The 24,969-nt window shown below is 43.2% G+C and overlaps 1 protein-coding gene across 1 annotated transcript in view; it reads right to left on the bottom strand.

The window, feature by feature from the left end:
- Rapgef2 (Rap guanine nucleotide exchange factor 2) overlaps window positions 1–24,969 on the bottom strand; it is a 262,162-nt gene that overhangs the window by 176,182 nt on the left and 61,011 nt on the right. Inside the window, 2 exon segments of the mRNA XM_036190519.1 lie at window positions 12,550–12,606; window positions 17,007–17,077. Of these exon segments, the coding sequence (XP_036046412.1) occupies window positions 12,550–12,606; window positions 17,007–17,077 (128 nt within the window).

The raw sequence follows: 24,969 nt of genomic DNA on the forward strand, positions 1-24,969 counted from the left end.
AGGTACTGATCTAGTTTGGATAAGTATCCCTCAAAGGCCCATGTGTTGAAGCTTTTGTCCTGAGACCCTGATGCTGCCGGAGGCGATGAAATCTTTAATATTGGTGGCCTAGAAAGAGGACATTAGGTCACTGGGGTTGTGTCCTTGAAGGGAGAAGCTATGGGACTTGGCCTCTCTGTTTCTTGCCATCACAGAGGAAACAGTTTTCTCAGCCTCCATTCCTCACTCACCAGGATATGCTGTCCCTCACCACAGGTCCGTAAGCAGTGACTGTGAGCAACTGCGAGACAGAATGAGCCTCTTCTTGCTAATTCTCTCTGTTTTATTGCAAAGATGGACCTAAAAGCCATCCAACGGCAGTGTCCATTGCAGATGAGCTAAAGATGAGTTGTTCTCTTCCCAAGAGACTCCAGGGCTAACCTGCAGAAGTCATGCTTTCCGAGAAGGCATTTGCAGAGATCATCAACAAGCGCTTACCGAGTATACTAACCACTTACGTCATGCCAAGACAGACACGACTTCTTTACTACTGTACTGCCCTTCTTACGATTCAAGGTTTTCCTCTAGTAAACTCGTAATAACTAAAAGTAAAACAGTACATCCTATTTTAAAGATGTCCCAGAAAGCATGAGCTAAAAACAACCTCTCCTTTCTTTGTTTGGTATCCAGCCTCTACAGAACATGTTCACTTTACACTGTGAAAATTCCCTGTTGCAAAATACCATGTCCAAAAATTGGTTTCTATTAGATCCTCCTAACTCTCCCAAAAAACTGCATCAGCCATTCTGAGTTGATGTGAGCTAGCCTTCTGTATGCTGTGAATATGTGTTGCTCTCATTGGTTGATAAATAAAGCTACTCTGGCCTATGGCAAGGCAGGATAGCGCCAGGTGAGAAATCCAAGCAGAGATACAGGGAAAGAAGGATAGAGTCTAGGAGACACCAGCTAGCTGCCCAAGGAACAACATGTCAGCAGACCAGTAATGCCATGGCCACGTGGCAATACACATAGATGAATAGAAATGGGTTAATTTAAGATGTAAGAGCTAGCTAATAATAAGCCTGAGCCATCAGCCAAACATTTACAAGTAATATTAAGCCTCTGAGTGATTATTTTAAAAGTGGCTGTGGGATCGAGCGGAATGGAAAAGCTTCTGGCTACACTGAGTTACAGTCTATGCTTAGAGCAGCTGTTATCAGAGGGTCTGACTTTTACACGTGTGAAGTGAAAAGTTTCCCTTTTACAATGCAAGCAGAGTTGAAAGAACAATGTAGGACTGCAATAGCAGCAGGAAATAGTTCTGGGTTTACATAGTGTCAAGCCACGCATGGCGGTGCACACCAGGAGGCTGAGGGAGGAGCGTCTAGGCCAGCTAGGTTTACACAGAGAGACATTGCCTCTGTAGATAAACAGATATACATACACACATACAAAATAAAATTGCGATCTCTCCTGCACACACTGGCAATGAATCTAGTTAACAGCAGTGGTTAACAATGGTGTCACTGTTTCCAGAACTAACCCAGTTGCTCTAAATTTCATGAATTGTCCAGGATGCTAATTTTCCAAATTACCAATCCCACTCAAATTCCCTCATTTCCAATCAATGGACAATTGATTGAAGTGACTTTTAAACAAATATCCTATGTGACCGTCATGAGCAGGCCCTTCATCAAAGATCTCAGTACTGAGCCCCCAAAGTAAAGAAGAGGCAAAAGAGACCTAGCCTGCTGTCAGTGCTCACACAATCAGACATACACTGTAGACTATTATTTTATATAATTTTTTATTTAAAAATTCCTTTCCTTTTACATACCAACCCCTGTTCCCCCTTTCTCCTCTTCTCCCACTCCCCTCCACCTACCCCCACCTCACCCCCAATCCCTCCTCATAGAGGGTAAGGCCTCCTTTGGGTAGTCAACACAGGCTGTTATACCAAGTTGGGGCCAGACCTAACCCCTCCCTGCTGCATCAAGGCTGATTAAGGCATCACACTATAGGGAATGGTGTCTAAAAAGCCAGCTTGTATACCCAGGATAAGTCCTGGTCCCATTGCCAGGGGACCTAAAAACACATCAAGAATGTTTCACGCACATTCAGAGGGCCTAGTTTAGTCCCATGCAGGCTCCCCAGCTGTCAGTCCAGAGTCCATGAACTCCCATTATCTTGGGTCAGCTATTTCTGTGGGTTTTTTTTTTCCCATCATGATTCTGACCCTCCTTGCTCTTACAACCCTTTCTCCCTCTCTTCAATTGAACTCCAGGATCATGGCCAAGTGGTTGGCTGTGGATCTCTGCATCTGCTTCCATTAGTTACTGGATGTAGGTTCTATGATGACAATTAGGGAAGACACCAACCTGAGTACAGGGAAAGGCTAGTTCAAACACCCTCTTCACCATTGCTGAGTCAGCTGAGGACACTCTTGTGAGTTCCTGGGGTTTTCCCTAGCTTCAGCTTTCTCCCCATCTCCTTAATGGTACACTCTGTCAAGATATCTCTTTCATTGCTCTCCCTCCCCGTCTCCCCCATGTTCCCAACTCCAATCCCCTCCTGTCCCCTCCCCTGTATTCCCCCCTCTCAGTTTACCCAGGAAATCTTAACCCTTTCCCCTTCCCAGGGCAGTCCATGTGTGTCCCTCCTTCTTAGTATCCTCCTCTTTACCTAGCTTCTCTGGGGTTATGGATTGTAGCCTGGTTATCCTTTGCTTTGCAGTAGACTATTATTTTAAGGTGTGTTACTTTTGTTTATGTTGCATTTGTTCAGCTCTGTTAAGCTGTGTTACTCTGCCTGTCTAAAGCACCTGATGGTCTAATAAAAAGGCTGAACAGCCAAAAGTAAGACAGGAGAAAGGATAAGCGGGCTGCCAGGCAGACAGAATATATAGAGGGAGAAATCTGAGAGGAAAGAAGAAAGAAGAAGGAGCCAGAGAAGAAGGAGGACTCCAGAGGACAGCCACACAGCCACACAGCAAGCTACAGAATAAGAGTAAGATTTACAGAAGTAAGAGAACAGGAAAAGCCCCAAGGCAAAAGGCAGATGGGATAATTTAAAGTTAAGGAAAGCTGGCAAGAAACAAGCCAAGCTAAGGCAGAGCATTTATAAGTAAGAATAAACCTCCATGTGTAATTTATTAGGGAGCTGGTGGCAGGCCCTCAAAGACTAAGAAACCAACCAACAACAGACATGTATGTATTAAATACAATAGGTGTCATTTTAATTTTTGATTTGTGTTTTAAAATGATGACCTTAGAGGCACATTCAAGGGTTGTTGAAAAGACAAAGGCTATCATGAAAGAACCTTGCTTGACCATTTCTAAATAACTGCAAGCGTGATTCAACAGTGATGGGCAAAAAACGAAAACCATGAAAACTAAAGAGCACCAAATAGCAAAGTTGTAAGTTACAAGTCTCTCAAATCTCAGCCAAATGCACATTCCGGGAAGACTCACAATTTACAGAGGGGTCTAAGAATAAGAACTACAGTGGTCCCCTTATTTGATTCCAACACATCCATCCTGCAATTGGCAAAATGAAAGCTGCAAAAACCTAGAAGTTGACAAGACATTCTAAAAGGTTCCTGGTTTTGTTTGTCACCAACAGGTAGGGAAATAAAAAAGCCCAGCACAACAAAATGTAAGCAGATCACAAAGTGCTCATAATAGCTTCCAGAATAATCAGACAGAAACCCACTGCAGATGACCTGTCCTGCGTCATGCTCAGCCAAACTACAATGGTAAGTCCGTAATTGGAATGGACATTTCCTCATTCTTTACTAAGCCTTAACATAAAGCACAGTGTTGGCTGCTTCCCAGTCTGTTCCATCACAACTCTGCCACTCTGATGCAAGGCCTGCTGCTTGTCTCCCCCCCACCAGGTCTCTGTGTACCTTGTGGAGTGGCTGGGACCCTCTGAATGCCAAAGCACCTCTCCTATCAACACCATGTTGATACAAGCCTCTCTATGGTATTTCATTATAAGCTTACCTCTTCCTCCAGCTACACTAACATGGCTTGTACTGGTTCATCTTTTATCAGCTACACTGACATGGCCTCTGCTGGCTTGTCATATATCAACTTGACACAAGCTACAGTCATATAAGGGAGGGAACTCAACTGAGAAAATGCCTCCTGAAGATCCAGATGTAAGGTATTTTATTAATTAGTGATTCATGGGGGAAGGCTTCGCCCATTGTGGGTGGTGCAATGCCTGGGCTGGTGGCCCTAGGTTCAGACTGAGCAAGCCAGGGGAGCAAGCCAGTAAGCAGCATCCCTCCATGGCCTCTGCATCAGCTCCTGCCTCCAGGTTCCTGCCCTGTTTGAGTTCCTGTCCTGGCTTCCTTTGATGATGAGCAACACTATGCATGTGTAAGCCAAATAAATAAACCCTTTCCTCCCCAGTTTTCCTTTTGGTCATGGTGTTTCAGCATAGCAATAGAAAGCCTGACAAAGACCTGGCCCCTCCCATTGAATAGAACTGTGGGCCTCATCTAGCAATATCTACTCAGTATCAATGCTCAGGTAATCAAGACCATGACACGCTTGTGTTGTCATCACAGCTTTTTGATGAGACAGAGTTCAATATCCTGATCAGACCACATGCAAGAAGCTCAGTTAGTGGTCCCCTCTCCCCTGTTGGCCACATAATCCTAATGAAGTTAAATTCTAAGGTTCTAGGTCAGTGGTTCTCAACCTGGGGGTTGAACAACCCTTTCACAGGAGTCACCTAAGACCATGGGAAAACACAGATGTTTGCATTATGATTCCTAACAGTGGTAAATTTATAGTTATAAAGTATTAATGAAATAATTTTACGGTTGGGGGTCATCATGACATGAGGTACTGTATTAAAGGGTCATAGCATGAGGAAGGCTGAGATCCACCGCTCTAGGTCCTCGATCTTGAAACCAGGCATCACCAGCTTCTTTACAGAGTTACTTCAGTTTTAAACAACAGCTGATTTCTTTGCCAGCAGAGACTGAAAAGCAGCACTAATTTTTTCTCTGCTTCTGCCCTGCCGCTGACACTTAACACAAAATGCCTTTTTTCCACCCAGACCTCAGGGTGAAAAAACCTGATGTTCCTGCTTTTGACAGTACCTTTTCTCTCCTGAGAGTGGCTGAGCATCCCCCTGGTGGAGTGAGTCATGTTCCTCTCTTCCTGAGCTCATGGGGCACAGTCACCAAGGTAGTAAGTAATTACTCCATGTTTCCCCCATTCGAGTCTCCAACTCATTAGTACTGCCAATACATGCACTTTATGAGGCCTGCTTGCTGGGTCAGCTTTTTGGTTTTTATGTTGTTGTTGTTGTTTTTAACGGGCCTCTTTTTTAAAGTATTTTATTAAATGCATTTATTTATCAGGGAAGGGCACCTGGTGCGTGTACGGAGATCAGAAGGCAACTTATAGAAGCAAATTCTCTCCTTCTGTTATGTGAGTCCGGAAGAATCAGTCAGCCTAGGCAGCAAGCGCTTTCACGAGCTAAACCACTTTGCAGGCCCTTTAGGCGTGTCCTTGATGAACAGAACACCACCAAGCAATTCCTCATCAAAGGGTCTACAAGTCAAAGATGTGAGTGTGGATTGTGCGGTTGAGTTCAAAGAACTTCTCAGCAATATCCTCCGGATCCACGGGGTGGCAGTGTCTCCACATGACAGAGGACCTCGCACACTGCTAGAGCAGGAAGGTATTGCAAGTGATCACATCACGCCGTGGGTGACAGTATGCTGAAAGAATAACGCCCATTTAAAAAACCAACAAAATCTGATCCAGTGGGAAAACATCATTGTCAGGCCCGAAAATGACTTCTGCAAAGTTGGCCAGAAAATGACTTCTGCAAAGTTGTTTTCAGAATATAATGTGAAAATGTAAGGAGAGGGCCGATTGCAAGTTTGTCTCCTGACAGTGAAGGCCACCCACCCCACCCAGGCTGAGGAGAAGAGGGTAGCTGGATGGGCTGTGAGAACAAGGCACTGAGGCTCACACAGCCTACAGCTCAACACTGCCAGTCCAAGAAGACAGGCTAGAACCACAGCAGCCAAACAGAAGCCGGAGCTCTCCAAGATGAGTGTCACACAGCATGGCACCAGCTAGAGGGACCCAAGAAGCACCTCTCTGTGCTTCCTTGGGCATTTGAATGGTTGGGCCAGGAGACAGAGCAGCAGAAAGTGAAGACTGGGAGTGTGCCACATCCGGGGGTCAGAGCAGGTAGGAAAACGTACCATGTTCACCCATCACATGGTACAACTGTGACCACACATCAATGTGGGGGACACTAGAAAGCAAGCATGCACTGTGCTGCCCTGCATGTTAAGACCACAGTCACAAGCTGCTGGCACCGGGGGGGGGGGGGGGGGGGGGGGAAGCACGACACAGAAATCTAAAGGGTCCCATGGCAAGTGGGGACAAGAGCTACCAAAACCAGGAAAACACCTGCTTCCTTGACTGTCTGCTCACTTGGTGACATCAGGCAATCAGAAAGCTCCAGTGCCCAGGGCCACAGGCTGAGGGACCCCACAGGCAGAGGGGATCCCACAGGCAGGTCCCCTTAACTGAAGCCCTAAAGAAAGCAGAGAGCTGGCATTTTGCTTGTTTCTACTGTGATTCTGGTCTTCTGGGCAACTTAGACTTGTACGCTCAATACACGACTGTGAAAGGGGAAAGAAAAAAAAAAAAAAACACCACAGTGAAAATGATTTCACTTACGTATGATAAATCATCCTGAGCCTGCTCCAGTCAGAGGTTTTCAAGACCAAGAGCCCTGGAGGCTCTTCCAGCCACACTTGCTACTGCTGCAGCTGGGCGGGGCTTCCTGTGAACACACTGTTCCAAGCCTTAAAAAGTTCTAACCCTGGCTGCCTGCCAGCGTGCAGATGGCTTTCCAGATACACAGGCATGTCGGTCCTTTTCACCACAGTACGTCTATTACTGTTCATCACAAAGTTGGATAACTGTGCTTCTTCTGCTCCTTTGATAAGATTTGGAGCTACAAACTCAAAGACAACATTTCCATCAATTACTTTTATGCGGTTAATGAGACAGGCCAACGCTCATGAGATAGAACTGCTGCCCCACAGCAGAGCAACTGATCAAGCCAAACATCACCTCATTACACAGTCACGTGTGCATTGCAGAAAGAGCTCAAGCAAAGGTTACATTAATAAAAAACAAACTCTAGCACTTTACTTTCCACCTTCAGAACAGCAGCGTTTAATCATAAAATAATATACTTCATTATACTAACAGAGACGTAAATGTTAACGTCCATGATATGAAAACAAGTAACATTTAAAAGGTAGAAGGCAAGGTTGGGTTGGGGATTTAGCTCAGTGGTAGAGCGCTTGCCTAGCAAGCGCAAGGCCCTGGGTTCGGGCCTCAGCTAAAAAAAAAAAAAAAAAAAAAAAAAGGCAGAAGGTAATTCCTGTTTCCTCAAAGTGCTAAATTGTTAAATTTTAAAAAAAAAAGATTACTTCACTTTTAAAAGGTGGTGTAAAAGTTCAGAGTGGGTGGCACACCTGTGTTTCCAGCACTCAAGAGGTTGAGGCAGGAGGGTCACTACAGGTCTGAGGTCAACCTGGAGTTCTGGAACAAGTCAGGCTACAGAAAGACACCTTGCCTCAAAAGTAAATGGATACAAGAATAGATAAACCTGACTAACCAAAGAAACCGAAGTACCACCACAGCTGTGAGATCGACAAAGTCAGTCACGTCCATCCGGGAGAACTCAAAGAACCGGGAGAACTCAAAGAACCGGAGGAAAGTACTAGGATCTTCGGCCCAATGCTGAAAATACAGGGGACACAGCGGACACCCAGTGATAATTAATTTAAACAGCAGCGTGAACACATAAAATAAGGAACTAACAAAGCCGGACAGTCTATGGGCTCTTAATGCTGCCTTTCTTAAGTTAATAGAATTCACTTGAAAAGGAAATGGAGCATCGCCCTAGGAGTTAGGAAGTTACTGAATGAACATTTTTTTCAACAGAGGTGATATAAACTGCATATGCATTACAATAAATCAAATCAATGACTCAGCTACATTAAGAGCAGAGGGACACATCCCCGTCTGGAAGAACAATCACATTTAAACAAGCAGTCAAACCTGAAAATTGACTTGGAAACTGCTAAGGGGCAGTGGTTTACACACTATCATTTCCTCCTCACCAGAAACCTGTTCTCACCTGGAGTAATTCAGCTGCAGAGAAGTTAAGGAGAATCTACAGATACACCCAATCTCACTCAAAGCCCGATCCTCTCTGCAAACTAGTGTGTAGCGTTCCCAGTCACATGTTCAGAATGCACAGAAAGTAAGCCTCCTCAATTAAGAAACGTTAAATAACGGTTTTGAATTCACCAAGCGGTTTCATAGAAAACTGGAGACAAAATACCTTCAATAAACATGCCAGCCTGCAGAGGAATAGCCTCATCTGCGCTAAGGCTAATTCTTTAAAGAGACTGTGATTTCGTTTCCCAAATAAATTAAAACCTTACATTTGTCATTTTGTTTGTATGCACATAAGCATGTGTTAAAATAATTAAAACTTGGGCAGAGAAAATTATTTCAAAGTAGGAGTTAGGTATCTCTGGGTAAGAAATGAAAGGAAGCAAAGCTTTTTTGCAAGAGAGGTAAAGCAACACAAAATAAATCACAGATAAAGTACTTACTTTGTAATTTACCAAGACTATAATCTAAAATCAAAGCCCCCTCAGCCAACCCAGAAAAGAGAAACTATATGATGCAATTATTGAAGAGGGAGAAGAGGTCAAAGGAGACATTTCTCCAAGACAGGAGACCCTGAGGCTGTGCAGCATCTGTAAGAGGCAGAGGCAGAATGGGTACCCTCACTGCAGCAGAAAAAGACCTCTCTTCCTACTGGGGGCAGGAGAGAAACAGAGACCTAGAGACAGAGCTAAGCAGGTGTTAGAGAGAAGAAAGTAATGCCCCAGGCCAAGTCAGGAGGAGCCCAGTGAGGAGGACAGCAAAGGGGAGGTGTCTGCCTACAAACCATAAAGCCAAGCCAACAGGAAACAGACTGCTAAAAGCAAGAGTGCACTCAGAGAGCACTCTGAAAATGGGCATTTACAGATGCAAATGAAAAGGCTTGAGCAAGACTGAATAGGCCTCAAAGCAGCTGTTTCACAGAGGAACAATTTCCTCTCCTGAAATAGATAAAGCCTTAAAGTGCTATGAAAACTCTTAGAAACCAAAGCACTCAATCAGATCTGCATGGGGAAAGGACCACTGAGGCACAGCTGCATATGTTGAGGGTGCAGGTATGCATTATGTCTCCAATGGCTGACTTCTTGATACAGGCTCTAGACACTTTAAATATAACTGTCCAATAAATGCAAATTATGAGGCTGGCCAGCAAGTTAAGTTTGAAAAGCCAGAGCACATTGGCACTAAGAACTCAGTCACAGTCAAAGAATGTCTCAGTATATTCCCAGTTGATGACCCTCCACTTAGTTGATGGCATGTTGTGATTTTCACTACTCTCCTTTTCGCTGGCCAGGGAGGGTGCCACTCTGTAACTAGTCCAGCCTCCTCCTTGCTCCTCCTCCCCTACCTCAGCCTCCTGAGGACTGGGGTTAAGGCACCAGAAGGGCACATCTCCTCGGTAGGGGTGCACGCACCCTCAGGAGGAATGCAAGAGCCCTCAGAAGGGGTGCCCTCAGTAGAGGTGAATGCACCCTGAGTAGAGGTCAAAGGATATGTACATCTTACTCTGAAGAAATGACGGTACTGTTCCCATTCTGAAGATGAGGAAGATGTCGTATAGTGTTAGATCAAAAGAATGCCATATTTACCTGGTGAAATTAAGGCCGTAGCACACAAACATAATAAGGAAAATGGTTAGTCTTCTCTTGCTCAGAAAAGCAAAGTCTGAAAGCCATCGATATTCTGATTGCACTAGTCTTCAGACCAAGCTCCAGGGAGAACAAGATCAGTCACTTCCTTCCAAGGTCCTCAGAGCAGTTCCCCAAAAGAGGGTAGTATTAAGGTACCGTGGATTTACATAAACCACAACAGCTGTTCTTTAAGTTTCAAACTACACTTGCACAAACTGGCAAGAGCAGAAGCATGCCTGCTACAGGACCACAAAAGGAAATGCCTCCTTTACACTTTGTAAGTAGATCAGCAAAATACCAAGTACACAACTATGTGAATCTGCAGTTAGACTCTATGAATTTTTAATTCTTACAAAATCAAGATTTACTGAGTATCCATATCCAGACTTTTCAGTGCTCACAACCACTGGCACCTAATTCTAAACAGATAGATGTGAGCAACTGGGAGAACCAAGTCAAACACACTTCACTTAAAGACGACTAGGATGTGAATCGGGCCTTGTCAGCAGGTGTAAAAATAAATACCCAGGATGTTTAAAGACACTGACTGACACACCTCTAATAAAAAGGATAATCAATAATCACTGTTAGTGACCTCTGGTTGTGCAGGCAGGAGTGCTAGGTTCTGATTGCTACCATCAGGCCTTGGGGAGGATGGTGACAGGTGGTGACTGAGTGCACAAACATTATCATTTTTACGATAAAGGGCTCAAAAATGTTGGTGATTGAGGCAAGAGGGGAAGATCCCACGTCAAGTAACAGAAGCTAGACGATAGCCTGATCCTCCCAAAGCTCCATTTCCTGAATGAAAACTGGGGTATCGATGAGACCAGCTAACCCACCGGACATCTACAAAGAATGAAAAAATGAATGTACATCAAGCACTTACTGTAGCTGGCAGGAAGCGCCCCTTATACACCTGCCACCAGCTCACTGGCAAATCACACCTCCAAGGGGAAGGACAAAACGACAGAAAGCTAGTGTCACCCCCCATGGAACTGCTTCATGTAGTCAGGAAGTCACCAGCCAGACACAGAGGAAGCAAGATGTGAAGGCAGAACTGAGAAAAGTAACCAAGCCACGTGGTACCAAGAAAAAAAGTATTGTTCTTTCTGTGGTCAGTTCTCACTCCCGATTATTCCTTGGTTAACTATTACATATGTTTTGCCACCGGAGCATTTACAATAGCTGGATGAACAGCAATCAGTTTCATGTGCTACAGCCTAAGAATTATCCCAACTCCCAGCCACAACTTCTCCAAATCCTACGCTGCCAGTGTGTCCCAGCTCTCCTTCCTTCACATCCCTGCAGCTGGCTCCTCAGCTATTTCCTTTCACACCCACCTTGTCACCATGTCACCTCAACACAACCAACTATCCCCTGCATCCATGTGTACTGCCTTTGCGGGTACATGAAGGGTTGGGGGCATTTGGTCATAGTGCTTTGTTGTTTGAAATCCAGCCACACCAAGCTACATATTCAAAGAGACCTAACGGGCTGGAGAGATGGTTCAGAAGCTAGAGGTACTGACTTCATGCAGAGACCTCAGGGTTCACTTTCCAGCACCCACACGGTGGCTCACAACTGCCACAGTATCAAAGTTTTGAGTGAGGCCTGCCACCTGCACGCCTGCACAGTCTGTCTACTTCACCTGCATCTCTGACACACTATCTATAATGTCCCCCTAAAGTCTCTGTAGACTATGGAACACAACCTGAGACCTAGTTCAAAGGGCTCCGGTGTCTCTCAGGCTCCCTCTCTCTTCCTGCATCTTTATGCTACCAGGTATCCCCATTTTGTCATTTTCCCCGTTATTCCATTTCCTCCTCCCTCTACAGACTACAAACTCCTTCAGAGAGTAGCTGTCATTCTGCTTTCTCAGTAAGCACTCCTTGTGATATGCCTGAAAAGGAGTAACTATGTTAGTAAGTGCTATGAGACATGGGATGGAGGCGGCACAGCAGTCACCATAGTAAACAGTATCGACTAGTGTATACAGCAAAGCAGCCTACACGCTTAGAATGCCGGTATTCCTTTCCTCTGTATTTATCGCATTCTTTAACAGTCAGTTGGTAGTTTTATAGAAATGTTTCACATCTTTATTATTTTTTTAAGATTCATTTACTTATTATGTATACAGTGTTTTGTCCACCAGATCTCATTATAGATGGTTGTGAGCCACCATGTGGTAGCTGGGAATTGAACTCAGGACCTCTGGAAGAGCAGCCAGTGCTCGTAACCTCTGAGCCATCTCTCCAGCCCCCTGTTCCACATCTTTAAAGAAATATTAGTACAATTTTAAAAATAAACTTTACCGAGGATGTAGAAGCTCGTTTTGCTGTTTCTAGACTGAGCTGTGATGCCTGGGCTCCCTTGCAGCTCACCTGCTGTGGCTGTGGGAAGATCTGCTTGTTATTCCGGGAAGACTGAGCTACTTCATATTTCACAACGACAAGAATAGAGAACACCTGACAACCCAAAATCATGTATCTACCACAAGAAGTGTAAATGCAGGTGTGAACTGGCCATTTCAACACTGCAAACAGTTCAAATGTCACAAAAACTATGGAAAGTAAGTTAACTTCCCCAAGCCCCACCCTCCCGAGAGGCCAGGGAAACTGAGCCAGCTGGTGCTATCCCCAGCAATAGTTGAAGGAGTTGGCTACTCGTCGTACAACATATAATCAGAAAGGAATACCTACTAGTATAAAACTTCGTTTGCTTCATGTCTTTCATATCTCACAGTTTCACACATTAACCTGTAAAAGAGAAAGCCAGTGAGTTCAACATTTGCCGTTAGAGAAGCACAGCTTTGATACATTAATGAGCCACAGGGTGAAATTTCAAGTTTATTACTTCATATCCTAGTATGCTCATCTAAATTATTTACCTTCAAACTAGACATCAATGATACTAGCTTACAATTCAATAAAACAGATTAAAATCTGTCCCACCTATGTGCTAGAAAATGCAACATCTAACAGGAGCCAAGCTTCACCATGTGCACTCTATGGAGTAGGTTATTCCATACTTTTGTAAATGGCAGGCAGGCGGTGTGTTTCCCCCAAGGTAAACACATTAGAGAAGGAGTAGGAACCCAAAAGTCAGAAAGGAAACCCTATTAATTTAAAAAGTGATAATATCACTCACAGCTCAACACTAATGGGTACTGAACAGTATAGAATTTCAAGCCAACGTAGGCGTCTATTGACTCAGTATTTTTATCATGAATGAGCAAATGGAGACTTTAGAACTGAAGGGTTTGCTATTTCATCTGAAACAGCCCTGACTGGAAGAAAAAAACAAACTGTGAAAATGAATAATGCTTAAATATTCAAGAAGAGACAAGAATTATCTTACCTCAAGAACAGCATCATTTAGAAACACCTTATTCTATTAATACCAATTAATTTTTCCAAAATACACAGGAATGATAATGGGACGATTTCTTCTTATGAAGAAGCTGCTACAGCATGACATTCCAACAGCACCCTCATTTTCGACAACTGCTATTCCCCAACCAGGGAACACTGAGATCCTTCCCCTGTTTGCTGACCCAACAAAAACTCTTGGATGCTCACTTACCTTATTCTTCCCTCCATCCCCCAAGCAGGGATTCAGCTTGACATGCTTACAGCCATCTTGAATCACAATGGCCATGACTGCCTCTAAGTAACCCTGGTCGGTCTGCTTCCCTGGATGTAGTATTTCAAACATACTTCAAACATTCAAAACCACTTGGGTGGGATATGGAATTTTACAACACTGACCCAGATGGCATTAGAATCAGTAAAGTAAGTGATACCTGGGTGTTAGCTTAAGGAAAATCACGTCCAATACAACTAGAATGAAGTCACTTTTGTCCTGTAGGCTCTGGAAGCCTCCTACTTCTGATCTAACTCAGCCAGGCCCACTAGGCTTGCCGCCCTTAGGACTACAGTTCTATCCTGGAAGTTCACCATGTTCAGGCCTGGGCCTGCCTACCTGTCTGTCCTCACTGCACTTTTGGGCTGGTTCTCACATACTGGGGCCAGGTTGTTCCAGAACACACTTAGTTCTTCCTTGGAACTACATCTCCTGATTTCACTTAATTCAGAAATAGAATCAATGCTTTTAATAGACTGGGTTATAATTATTTTTTTCTTTTTATCTTATCTGTGTATGTTCAACTTTTTCACATTTGTACTTCAAAGATTTATTATTTACTTCACCAAAGAATCATCACAAGTTTCCTTGAAACAGGTCTTTCACATTAGGTTCCCAGAATGTGATTGGATTCTTCCCACAAAGCAGTGAAAAAAATTAATGTTTACAACACAGCCATACATAGGGCTATTTTATGCAATAGGATACAATTTTATCACATTTCATTTGAAAACTTCTAGCAAATACCAAATGGGCAAGAAAAAAACAACTTCGTAATGGCCATAACTGCATTTCACAGATGTGGACCCAGAGGCTCAAGACATGAGGTTAAGCAGAAGTACCATAATCTCCCTGAGAACCAGTGTCACAACTATGATTTGGTTATTTCTTAGTAATCTTAATGCGTCTATAAAATAGTAATTACTAATCCATAATGCTGAGAAAGATAATATATTTCCACAGGATGACTGTTTCCAACACTAAATATGGCTGGGCTGTGGTGATATTTTGAAGAAAGAAAACTTGCCTGAAGATCAGAGGGCAGAGCCAGCCACAGAGTTAGCCACAGAAGTCAGGCAGTGGTGGCACACACTTTTAAGCTCAGCACTTGGGAGGTGGAGGCAGAGGCAGAGAACAGTCTGGATTTCCGTGAGTTCAAGACCATACTGTGCTACACAAGATTAATCCAGTCTAAAAGAGAAGCAGAGCCAGGCAGTGGTGGCACACACTTTAATTCCAGTGCTTGGGATCACACACCTTTAATCCCAGCACTAGGAAGGTTGAGACAGGAAGTGATATGGCTGGGCAGAGAAAGGAATATAAGGTGGGAGGAGACAGGAATTCTTTTTCAGGCTGAGGAGTTGGTGAGGTAAGAGGCGGTGGCTGTGGCTTGCTCTGCTTCTCTGATCTTTCAGCTTTCACGCTTATATCTGGCTCCAGGTTTTATTAAGACCAATTAGGATTCAAGCAACACTGGGCACATATCTCAGGGGTAGTTTGCCTATTATACACAAGGCCCAGAGTTTGAACCCCATCACAGCAAAAAGGGGGGGAGGGAGAGACTCCAGCATTAAATATCCTCAAATGATGATTCTGTTCTTAAGAGTTTCTGAGCTCGCCATGCAGTGGTAGCGCAGGCCTTTAATCCCAGCACTCGGGAGGCAGAGGCAGGAGGATCTCTGTGAGTTCGAGGCCAGCCTGGGCTACCAAGTGAGTTCCAGGAAAGGCGCAAAGCTACACAAAGAAACCCTGTCTCAGGGAAGGAGAAGAAAAAAAAAGAGTTTCTGAGCTCTGCTCTTAACTGCCACATTTCTCCTCTTAGCAAATATTCTACTCCTGGTCTGTATGGACTGAACATCAGAAAAAAACCAAAATTGTACTGGAAAAATACACCTGAAGACTTTCAGGGCGAAAGTGCACAGTGTGGGCTCTGACAGCAACACAGGGACAGCTGTTGAAACGTCCAATCTCTTTCCTGCTCACACGTCAGCCCAGGCTGGGCTGCAGAAATGAAATAAAAATCTCCCTTGGAGACTTTCATCTTCCACACTTGGAAGGCTGGGTTAAACACAGTGTCAGTTGGCTCTTCCCTCAGGTAATCTCAGGCAAAACTTACTTTAAAAAATGCAAAGAAAACAATTTACCTAGAGGAAATAGGTGTGTTTTCCCAGGAATGGAAGTATTATAAAGCAGCTTGCTCAAGTCAGTCATGGTTTACATGAACTTCTACGTCTGCTCTTTAATTCAACTATGATCATGTTCTAAAGATACACTCAGTCTCGGCTGTTGGCTATAAATGAGACTGCTCAGCACATGCAGAAAGAGTCGGGCATGTGAAGGCCTCGTCCTTGTAATCTTGCCAACAGACAAATCTATACAAAGCTTTGGAACATTTTCTAAGGAGAGACTAAGCTATACTCTTGAATTAGTCAGTCATTTCTACCTAAAAATCATCTCAGAAATGGGAAAAAAAAAAAAAAGTAGGTAACTCTGAAGCTGGCTGTTGGGTCTGTGGACTGTTTTGTGGTCTGTTTTGCATTATTCAGACTTCTGAATGTTTTCCTTCGGAAGAAAGACTGTCATCACAAAATATCAAATGAAAGTTAGACAATTTAAAAGTTGCTACAGCTAGAATTTGAGTCATCTTCAAAAATCCCAGTTTTGCCCTTTCTAATAAAAACCTGTCTGGATTTTAAACACTTAATCTATAATTGAGTCTAATTTAAATGATTTTCATTAAAAAATTAATTTCAGAAACACTCAACCCTCTTGATACTTTTTTCAATTAACAGACAAATATGAAACTGACATGCTCACAAATTAATTAGTGTTTAAAGGGTATTCCTTTCATAATTAAAAATGGTTGGCATCACAACTAGACAGAATAGGAAGAAATAAGACCTCATTATATCTTAGCATCTATCTTCTCAGGATCCTTTACTTCCTTTTTCAGTGAAGACCAAGTCGCTTCTCTTTTATGAAATTTGGGTAACTAGAAATGAAGCTAGTGTATTACTGCACAACAGAAGTGGGAAGATATTTGTAAGAGCATACTGCATTGGAACCAGTGTGATAAAAACTATGCACCCCAGAAAGGAGCCGGCTACATACTTGAGATAGGAAGTATATTCTTACAGAGACCTAAACCATGCTAAAGCAATGACCCTAATCACACCTGAATATTGAAAATACATCCGAGTGCTGAGCTGTCAACAGACATAGACATGCATACTAAAGAACACAAATAGCAAACAACGCCCCCTTTTGGTGTTTGTAGCAACTGAAGCTTGTTATTGTTGGGAAGTAGAGGCAGACACTTACACCCAGTGTAAGAATCTTAATATAGAAATATTAAAATCTATATGAATAACACTCAACCTTGTAAGATGTATCAAAGCAAGTGTAGATGTACATCAGTCAGAGTATCCATGTGATACATTTTCTTTAAGTTCAAGACTTACTAATAAATGGACACAGAGATCCACTCTACCACTATAATGAAATCGATACATACCTTAGCTGGTGCTCCCTCAGGTTGGACAAGGCTTCCATCCCATGTAAATAGGAATACACTATTTCCAGGTCCTGTTCCAAAGAAAAGGATAGAATTATTAGGCATATCAGAGAAGAAAGTTTTTCTAAAATAACATGTTATTCATTAAACTATAGGTACTTTTTAAGGATATGTGTCTTCTTAGATATTAACAATTAATATTTTCAAAGGAAAGCTAGCATGTACAAAGGCTATTCTTTACAAAGGCCTTCAATACATGCACAAATTAAAGAAATTTATAATTTGAATTATAAATTATAGTTATATTATTGAATTATAAAATAAACTTACTTAAACTTATCAACTGATAAAGGCAAATTCTTCACCAGCTGTTATATGTTACATATTTTCTGCTACTGACATCAAAATAGCAAATACAGTATTTTCATTTCAAATCACGGACATTTGCCAATATGATGGTTATTCAAATTACTTTCTCAATATTAATGTTCAATACTTAACAAAATGTCTTACATTTAGGTGTTTAAGTTCTTTTTTTTTTTTCTGGCTCACAATAAAAAAGATTCAAAGTATCTAAAATAAAGGAATCGTAAGGTGTTTGCAAACTAACCTTCCCCTTTGAAGCCATAGCTGTAAAAAGTGAGAACCCACAAGTCATGCTGCTTACCCTCCTCAGGCAAGCAGGACCCCGGTACGGAGCACAACCACCACCCTCATTTCCCCACCCTGTCACCTAGAAAACTCTGACTGCATGCGGACGACACCTGTACTGCTTTCGTCAAGGAAAACACACAAAACTACCACGGGCACTATCAAGTGGGAAGTCCACACTGAGTGACCAAGCACGTATAGAAGGAAACAAGAAGACTTTTAAATCATGTCTAGGAAAGAGAAGTCTGGAAGACGCGTACTAGAAGCAGGAACTCAGGGCCAGATTCAGAGCAAGCAGCTCCAGAGCCCAGGCAGAGCACAGGCCCTGTGCAGCAGAAGTGCTCTTCACCTAAATGCTGTCAAACCAACATAGAAACAGTCCATTCGCCCATCAAACAGCACTTTGTTCATCGGCCAGTTTCATAACACCACAGTTGTTCAAGGTCACATTCCTGAGCAGTTAGGTCAAATGTACCATGTATGTTAATATGATATATATGGACTTAAAAAGTGTGAGTGCTGCCAGGCGGTGGTGGCGCACATCTTTAATCCCAGCACTCAGGAGGCAGAGCCAGGCGGATCTCTGTGAGTTCGAGGCCAGCCTGGGCTACCAAGTGAGTTCCAGGAAAGGCGCAAAGCTACACAGAGAAACCATATCTTGGGGGGGGGGGGGGGGTGTCAGTGCCACTGTATAAGATACATGTATAGAGTATATCTATCTAACCTATGAATAATTACCACCAACATTTATTTAAGGCAATATGCATAACTTGTAGAATAGAGAACAATGGAACATAGTCCCCTGACATAAGAGAATACGTCAGCAGTTGTCACTGAGTCTGCAGCACGAAACATAGAGACTACAGGAAGGAAGGGATTGAATGCATTACACTACTAATACCTGGCATTATTTTTAAAGCAGAATTTCCTTCTAAACGTACAGAACTGCATAAATTAAATGCCGCACACATGATCACAAGGTTGGGGGGGTAGTTTTAAATGAACACTATTCAAGCAATACCTGATCATAAAACCCTGTATAACTGTTTCATGGACTTTTGGGCTTGTTTTGCTTTGTTTTTAGATGTATTTGTTGTATTTTATGTGTATGGGTGTTTTGCCTGCATGGATTTATGTATACCATAATTGTGCAATGTCCAGAGAGGCAGGAAGGGGGCAGTAAGTACTCCCAAACTCAGGTTATGAATGGTCGTGAGCCACGTGGGTGTTCGGAACTGAACCCGGGTCCTCTGCAAGAACAAGCGTTCTCAACTGCTGAACCACCTCACTAGTTGTCTCATGTATTTTATAGATCTAAATAGACCACAAACCTTTTTAATCAACTCAACCCTCACATCTAGTTTCTTCTATTACTCTTAGAGTAAGCTGCCTCGAAAGAAATGTGATTCTTTGGTCTATGCTCAAGGAGCTTACAGTAATACGATTGCAGAGTCACTCTACATTCCTCTACCTAGAGGGCGATGCTGTCTAGCTCGAACTCAATTCTTTAACAGGTAGTTTCTTTATGACCCTGAAGCCTCCTAACCACGTGGAAGAAATTAGTGCCTCCCTAGCTGCCAACTAACAAGCCATGTGTCCCTGAACCCTAAAGACACAGCTTGGTGTGTTTCCGCCAGGAAACCTCTGCTCCTTGACCCAATGGAAGCATGAAAAGAAACATGGCTGCAGGTGAGCTACAGAATACAAATCAAAGGAAGGAGCAGCCTGAGGCTGAGCACGTCTCAAATGCTACGTTTACCAAGGATTAAGGCCTGCGGCTGAGACAACTAACGGGCAAGGGTTGGACACTGTTTTCTGCTTCTCAGGAGTTCTTAACGTTTACTTCCTCTTAGCTGACAGTCTTTGCTAAAATCTAGTAGATACTAGTTGACCAAGGGTGCCTCTCCAGAGTTAGCCAGGAGGAAAGGGTAGATGAGGTACCAAGTTCCTCACAGCAGCAGGAGCCTGCAGCCAGCAACAGGAGCCTGCAGCCAGCAACAGGAGCATGTCTGCAGCCAGCACAGGAGCATGTCTGCAGCCAGCACAGGAGCATGTCTGCAGCCAGCACAGGAGCATGTCTGCAGCATCCCACAGTAAGACATTATCCAAGGCACATAAGAAAATGGGTGGGTTTCTGGAAAGTATATTCTTGGATTATAATGTTCATTTTCTCTACATAGAGTCAGTAGATGAAGGTTTACTTCACCAATCTTTGTCTGGAGAAAACAAAATGCAGAAGCACTAAATCACCTCAAGCACTTTCTCAGGAAACCGATGTGCCATACTGCTGACCTCCCCAACCGGACAGTCTAAGACAAAATCCACAAGACCATCATTATGCTAAAGACCCTTTTAAACATATAAGCTATTTTCCCCAAAATGCTCTGGACTCAGAGCAAAAACAGGAACATGCTGCTGTAACCAGGAAGCAAAATGTTTTTAGAACAATAAGCTTTTCCTTCTACTCTATGAAGGATATCCGTTTTACAAAAATAGACACCATTTCAAAGGAGATTAAAGTTATAAAATCACTGCAACCCAAGCAGACAATGAGATTGACAGGCCAACTGGAATGACGTTTTCCCATGACAAATGAAGTCCTTTTTAAAAAAAAAAAAAAAAAAAAAAGGCATCCTGAAAGCTTTGGTTCAATGCCTGCAAGCACAGGGCATCCCAACAGGAACAGAAAGGCAACAGTCTCCATGCCCAGGGCCTACCCTCACTGCTCCACAGACTCATTTTGAACATAGCAGGCCAGCACAGCAAACGTCCAATTCACTTAAAGCCAGCTCTCGATGTCCTCTGTTTACTAACCAAGACTGCAGCATCCGCATTTAGCACGTTTCAATATGACCTTTGAACACTAAGGGAAGAGGAACTCCTCCACTCCTGCCCCACCAGGGACTGGGGAGCATTCTTAATCTGCAGGGTTACCAAAGAATAATAATGATGATGATGATTAAAATGGAGAGGGGAATTATTTTACCTTCATTACCAAGAAATGTTTTTCCTTTAAAAGAGTTTTGCTTTAATATATGTGTGTGGTTCAACTTACTTAGAAATAAGTTGGCTCCTTTGAAGATCAACTCAAGGGCATGGAGGCCAAGATGGTGTGACACTTAGCAAACCTGTGACAGTCGGGACCTCGGTGATGAACGCCTATGGACTTGGGCCTAAGGAGGAAGAGGGGTGCATCCACTTGCTGAGACAGCGGTCACAGGCCAGGAATTGTACTCATGGCAACAGTCTCCCTTGAGGATGCTTCAGACAAAAATGTAATTACCCTTCTGATCAAATGCTCACGAGCAATGATTTGGAGAGCTTTGTTCCCAACATCATTCATTAGGAGGGTAAAAGCTTCATTTGCAAGGCACAGGCTCACGGCTGCAATCAAATGGGTTGAAAAGAAAGGACTCAAGCCGCACCAGCACCTCTTGTCTCTTAGGGTGACAGTTCAGTTTCAAGTTTTATTTACAACATGTCTAGTGTTTAGTATCCACACTAAAATATGCAATAGTTCAGCTAAGAACAAAAAAAAAAATGTAAAGAATATGGTCTTTGGGGGCCCTATCAAGCCCTACTACTCCATCCTCACGTGTATGTGACCCTGGAACGTGACTGAGAGCCTATCTGTGGAGCAAAGGAATAAATGTACAGGACAGGCTATGTGGCCCCAACTATACGTAATATCCTCACAATACAGGTCACATAGGGCGCCCCAATAAAAGAGCAAGGTGGCTGAGTTTATCATGTAGGAGATCAGGATGGCTACACTCCTGATATAAAATTTCAAGTGTTTCTGAAACATTTACATACATCAGAATTTTCACAAGACATTCTTAGTCTGCAAGTATCTCTAAGCCTCAAAAGGTCAAATGAAAAGAAATAATTATTTATAAAACTTACAAAGGGCCCCTAGAGTTTCCTGATTTTTATTTTGTTTTGTGTTTTTATTGGAAAAAGGATATCACTATGTAGTTCTGACTGTCCTGGAACTCACTCTGTAGACCAGGCTAGCCTTGAACTCAGAGATCTACCTGTCTCTGCCTCCTGACCACTGGGATTAAGGTGTGCACCACTACACCTAGCTTAGAGTTTTCTGCTTTTTAAACTCAGGCTTTTACTGTTGCTGCTGTTGTATTATTTTGGTGTTCAGGACTAAACACGGCGTTCCATACACAAGAAGCATGAACTCTACCACTGAGCTAAATTCCCTAACCCTAAATGAAGTTTTTTTTTATGATCAGGCTTAAAGTAAAATGTGACCAGTACGGTTTATCATATCTGCAATCACCATAGATCTGAATGACTTGGTTTGAAAGAGGAAGAGAAAGTCTTGAAAAAAAGCCACCTATTTTTCCCCCAATACAGAGCAGCAAGGAACATATTTTAGGCTGGCAAAGCTAAACAGCACACTGCATGATTTCCTCTCTGGCAGCTCGAGAGTGTCATATAACACGAAAAATGAAATTCATTTCTGCTGCTGAGCATTCAGAGATGGGACCATAGGCTCCCATTCCTGGCATCAAAATACAAACTCTCACAAATCTATCTTAAAATCCTGCATGAATGCCATTAATTTATACTTGAACCCAGACTTTTACACATACACACACAAAAAAAAAAAAAAAACCTCGTAAAATATTTACATTTTAAACTTTTAAATGTTTAAAATGTAAGTTTCGAGCTGCACTGCAGATACTGAAACGATCTCTGAAGACTCGGTCTACTTTACCACCATTCCTAGATATCTGTGGATAGAAATCCAGGGTGGTATAGGGTTTCTTCTAAAGCTCTCTTCTCTGTGAATAACAGAATTTTGAAGCACCACTGAGGAAACTCTATTGCCCTGCATGATTCAATCAACAGACCAGCAGCAACTCCAAACTCAAGTATTCCTTGAACACCCTTGCTAGCAAAACGTGCCCCACAGAAGCTAGTACAACACTGTGGATATGACGTCTGAGGTTCACAGACCACTGTAACACTCAAGTCATACAGGAAGAATCCAGAACTTTACCATAGCCAGGAGGCAACCCTGCTGTCTGGATCGGGTGAGGGTACCTACAGCTAGAGTGTGTGTTTGCACTCTTTTAGGACATCAGCTCACTTCCAAGCCGTCCTACACTCGATTCCCCATTCATCTAAAACACCAATAATCTCTTTCACGCTTTCCTTCTATTGCCATGAGCAGGGATCATTGGGGGGAACCTAATAAAGTCTATAAAACACATGCTTCTCCCTAGTGAAAAGTTCCCATTGACCCACAGACAACAATCTCCTTCCTGAGCCACCTTTTATGACATGGGACATGGCTACCCTGCCTTTGGCCCTGAGGGGGAGCTCTGTGCAATCACTTTGAGGAGGCTGTATTTTATCCCCATTAGGGAACAGGCACCTTAAACAGACACCCCTGTCCCTTCTTCCACCTCCGTCACCTCTGTGCTGCAGGCTGACCAGTGAGCAAAGGAAATACAAAGAGACGAGGACGTCATCTCCACAGGGGTGCCCTGTGCTCCCCTAGCACTCCAAGGAAGAGGGGGGGGGGGGGTAGGACCTTCAGAAACTTCAGAGCACTGGAAAAGGCCTCAGAACGGGCTGAGACAATCCTTGAAATGGCCACATGGTGGCAGGATGGGCCAACAGACTTTTCTGGGACTCAAAAAAGGGGGCGGGGGAGGGGTATCAAGGAGAGGATAATTGCTCCTTTGTCATGCCTCCGATGGGGGAACACTTCCACCGGCCCCCTTGTGTCTAATTCCCAACACCCCTGCTGGGTGATAAAAAGGATGACGTATTTTAACCAGTCTCTCCACCTACTGACACAGCCCAGAGCAATTAGAACCAAAGCTCAGCTCACTAGACTACTGAGGGGTTTCATGGCACCCAGTCACTCACACCCTAATGACATGGGCACATACTTCAAATTAAAAGGCAGTAAAGAAATCCACAGCACAGGATCTTCAATAAAATTCCTGAGTATCTATTTTAAGTCTAAATGGTGTGAAAGCAAAATACTGGTTTTTTCAAGGTTACTAATTAACACCCAAAAGGAAATCAATCCTCCAGGGTGGTGATTTCATCCGAAGCCCAGGGAAGCCTGCTAACTGTGTTACCTACCAGTCACCTGCTGAGGCCCTGCTCTATCTCCTCACCCTAAGGCTTATCTCAAACCTTGGCTTTTTGTGAGACAGATGGGTGGAAATCAATGTTCAGATTGCTCCCCAGCTAAAATTTCCTTGGATAGCAACCAACCTCCTTCCTTCCTTCCTTCCTTCCTTCCTTCCTTCCTTCCTTCCTTCCTCCCTCCCTCCCTCCCTCCCTCTCTCTTGTTCTTTTTTAAATAGGGGTTTTGAAAGGAGACAGGAGTATATAGGGCTAGTGAGACGCTGAGTGAGTGAAGGCTTTCTCCATGAAGGCCTGGCTACATGAGTTCATTTCCCAAGACCCCACAGGGATGGAAGGAGAACCCTCTCCACAAAGTTCTCTTATCTCCACATGCACACAACCACTCACACAATAATCATAAAGTAATAATTACCTCCTTCAGATGGAAAACACAAACTGGACCTCAGAATTACAATGACATTCATCTTTTGTCCCGGTCTACTTGAAGTTGGTGTCAGGGACCTGAGAGCAATCATGTGTCCAGCAAGAAGAGGCAGAGATAATCAGACTCAGAAAAGTGTCACTCCGGAAGGCTTATCACTTACTGAGGAAGATCCAGGAGCTAAGAGATGAGGCTATAACAGGGCAATTATGTTCACAAATGTGCACTGTTGTGCACATGGGGTTAATCATGTAAGCAAGCTGCATTACTCATGAAGATTAAAATTTCTCTTCAGAAAAAAAAAGCAACAATTTATATTTAACCAAAAATCATCCTGTGGACAAATAAGAAAAGTGTTCAAAATCAGTTTATAGCTGCTTGTAAGAGTCGGTGCCTTGAACACCACAAGCCTACAGCTTCCCAGAAGCCCCAAACTCTTCTTGGTGAAGAAAATAAGCTTCACAAAAGATACCTACATTTTAAAGTATTTTTATGTCTCAGAAGGTGAATTCATATTTTAATGTCATGAGAATAAATTAACACACCAGTAAACCTATCTGCATTCAACTGTGCTCTCCATCACCATCAATGAATAATGGAGGATGATATTTTCAGCTAACATTTAAACATCTGATCTGTCTCTCTCTGTCTCTCTGTCTCTCTCTCTCTCCCTCTCTCTCTGTCTCTCTCTCTCCGTCTCTCTCTGTCTCTTTCTCTCTGTCTCTCTCTGTCTCTCTGTCTCTCTCTCTGTCTCTCTCTCTG

Source organism: Onychomys torridus, chromosome 6 (genome assembly GCF_903995425.1).
Source record: "Onychomys torridus chromosome 6, mOncTor1.1, whole genome shotgun sequence".
Taxonomy (NCBI): Eukaryota; Metazoa; Chordata; class Mammalia; order Rodentia; family Cricetidae; genus Onychomys; species Onychomys torridus.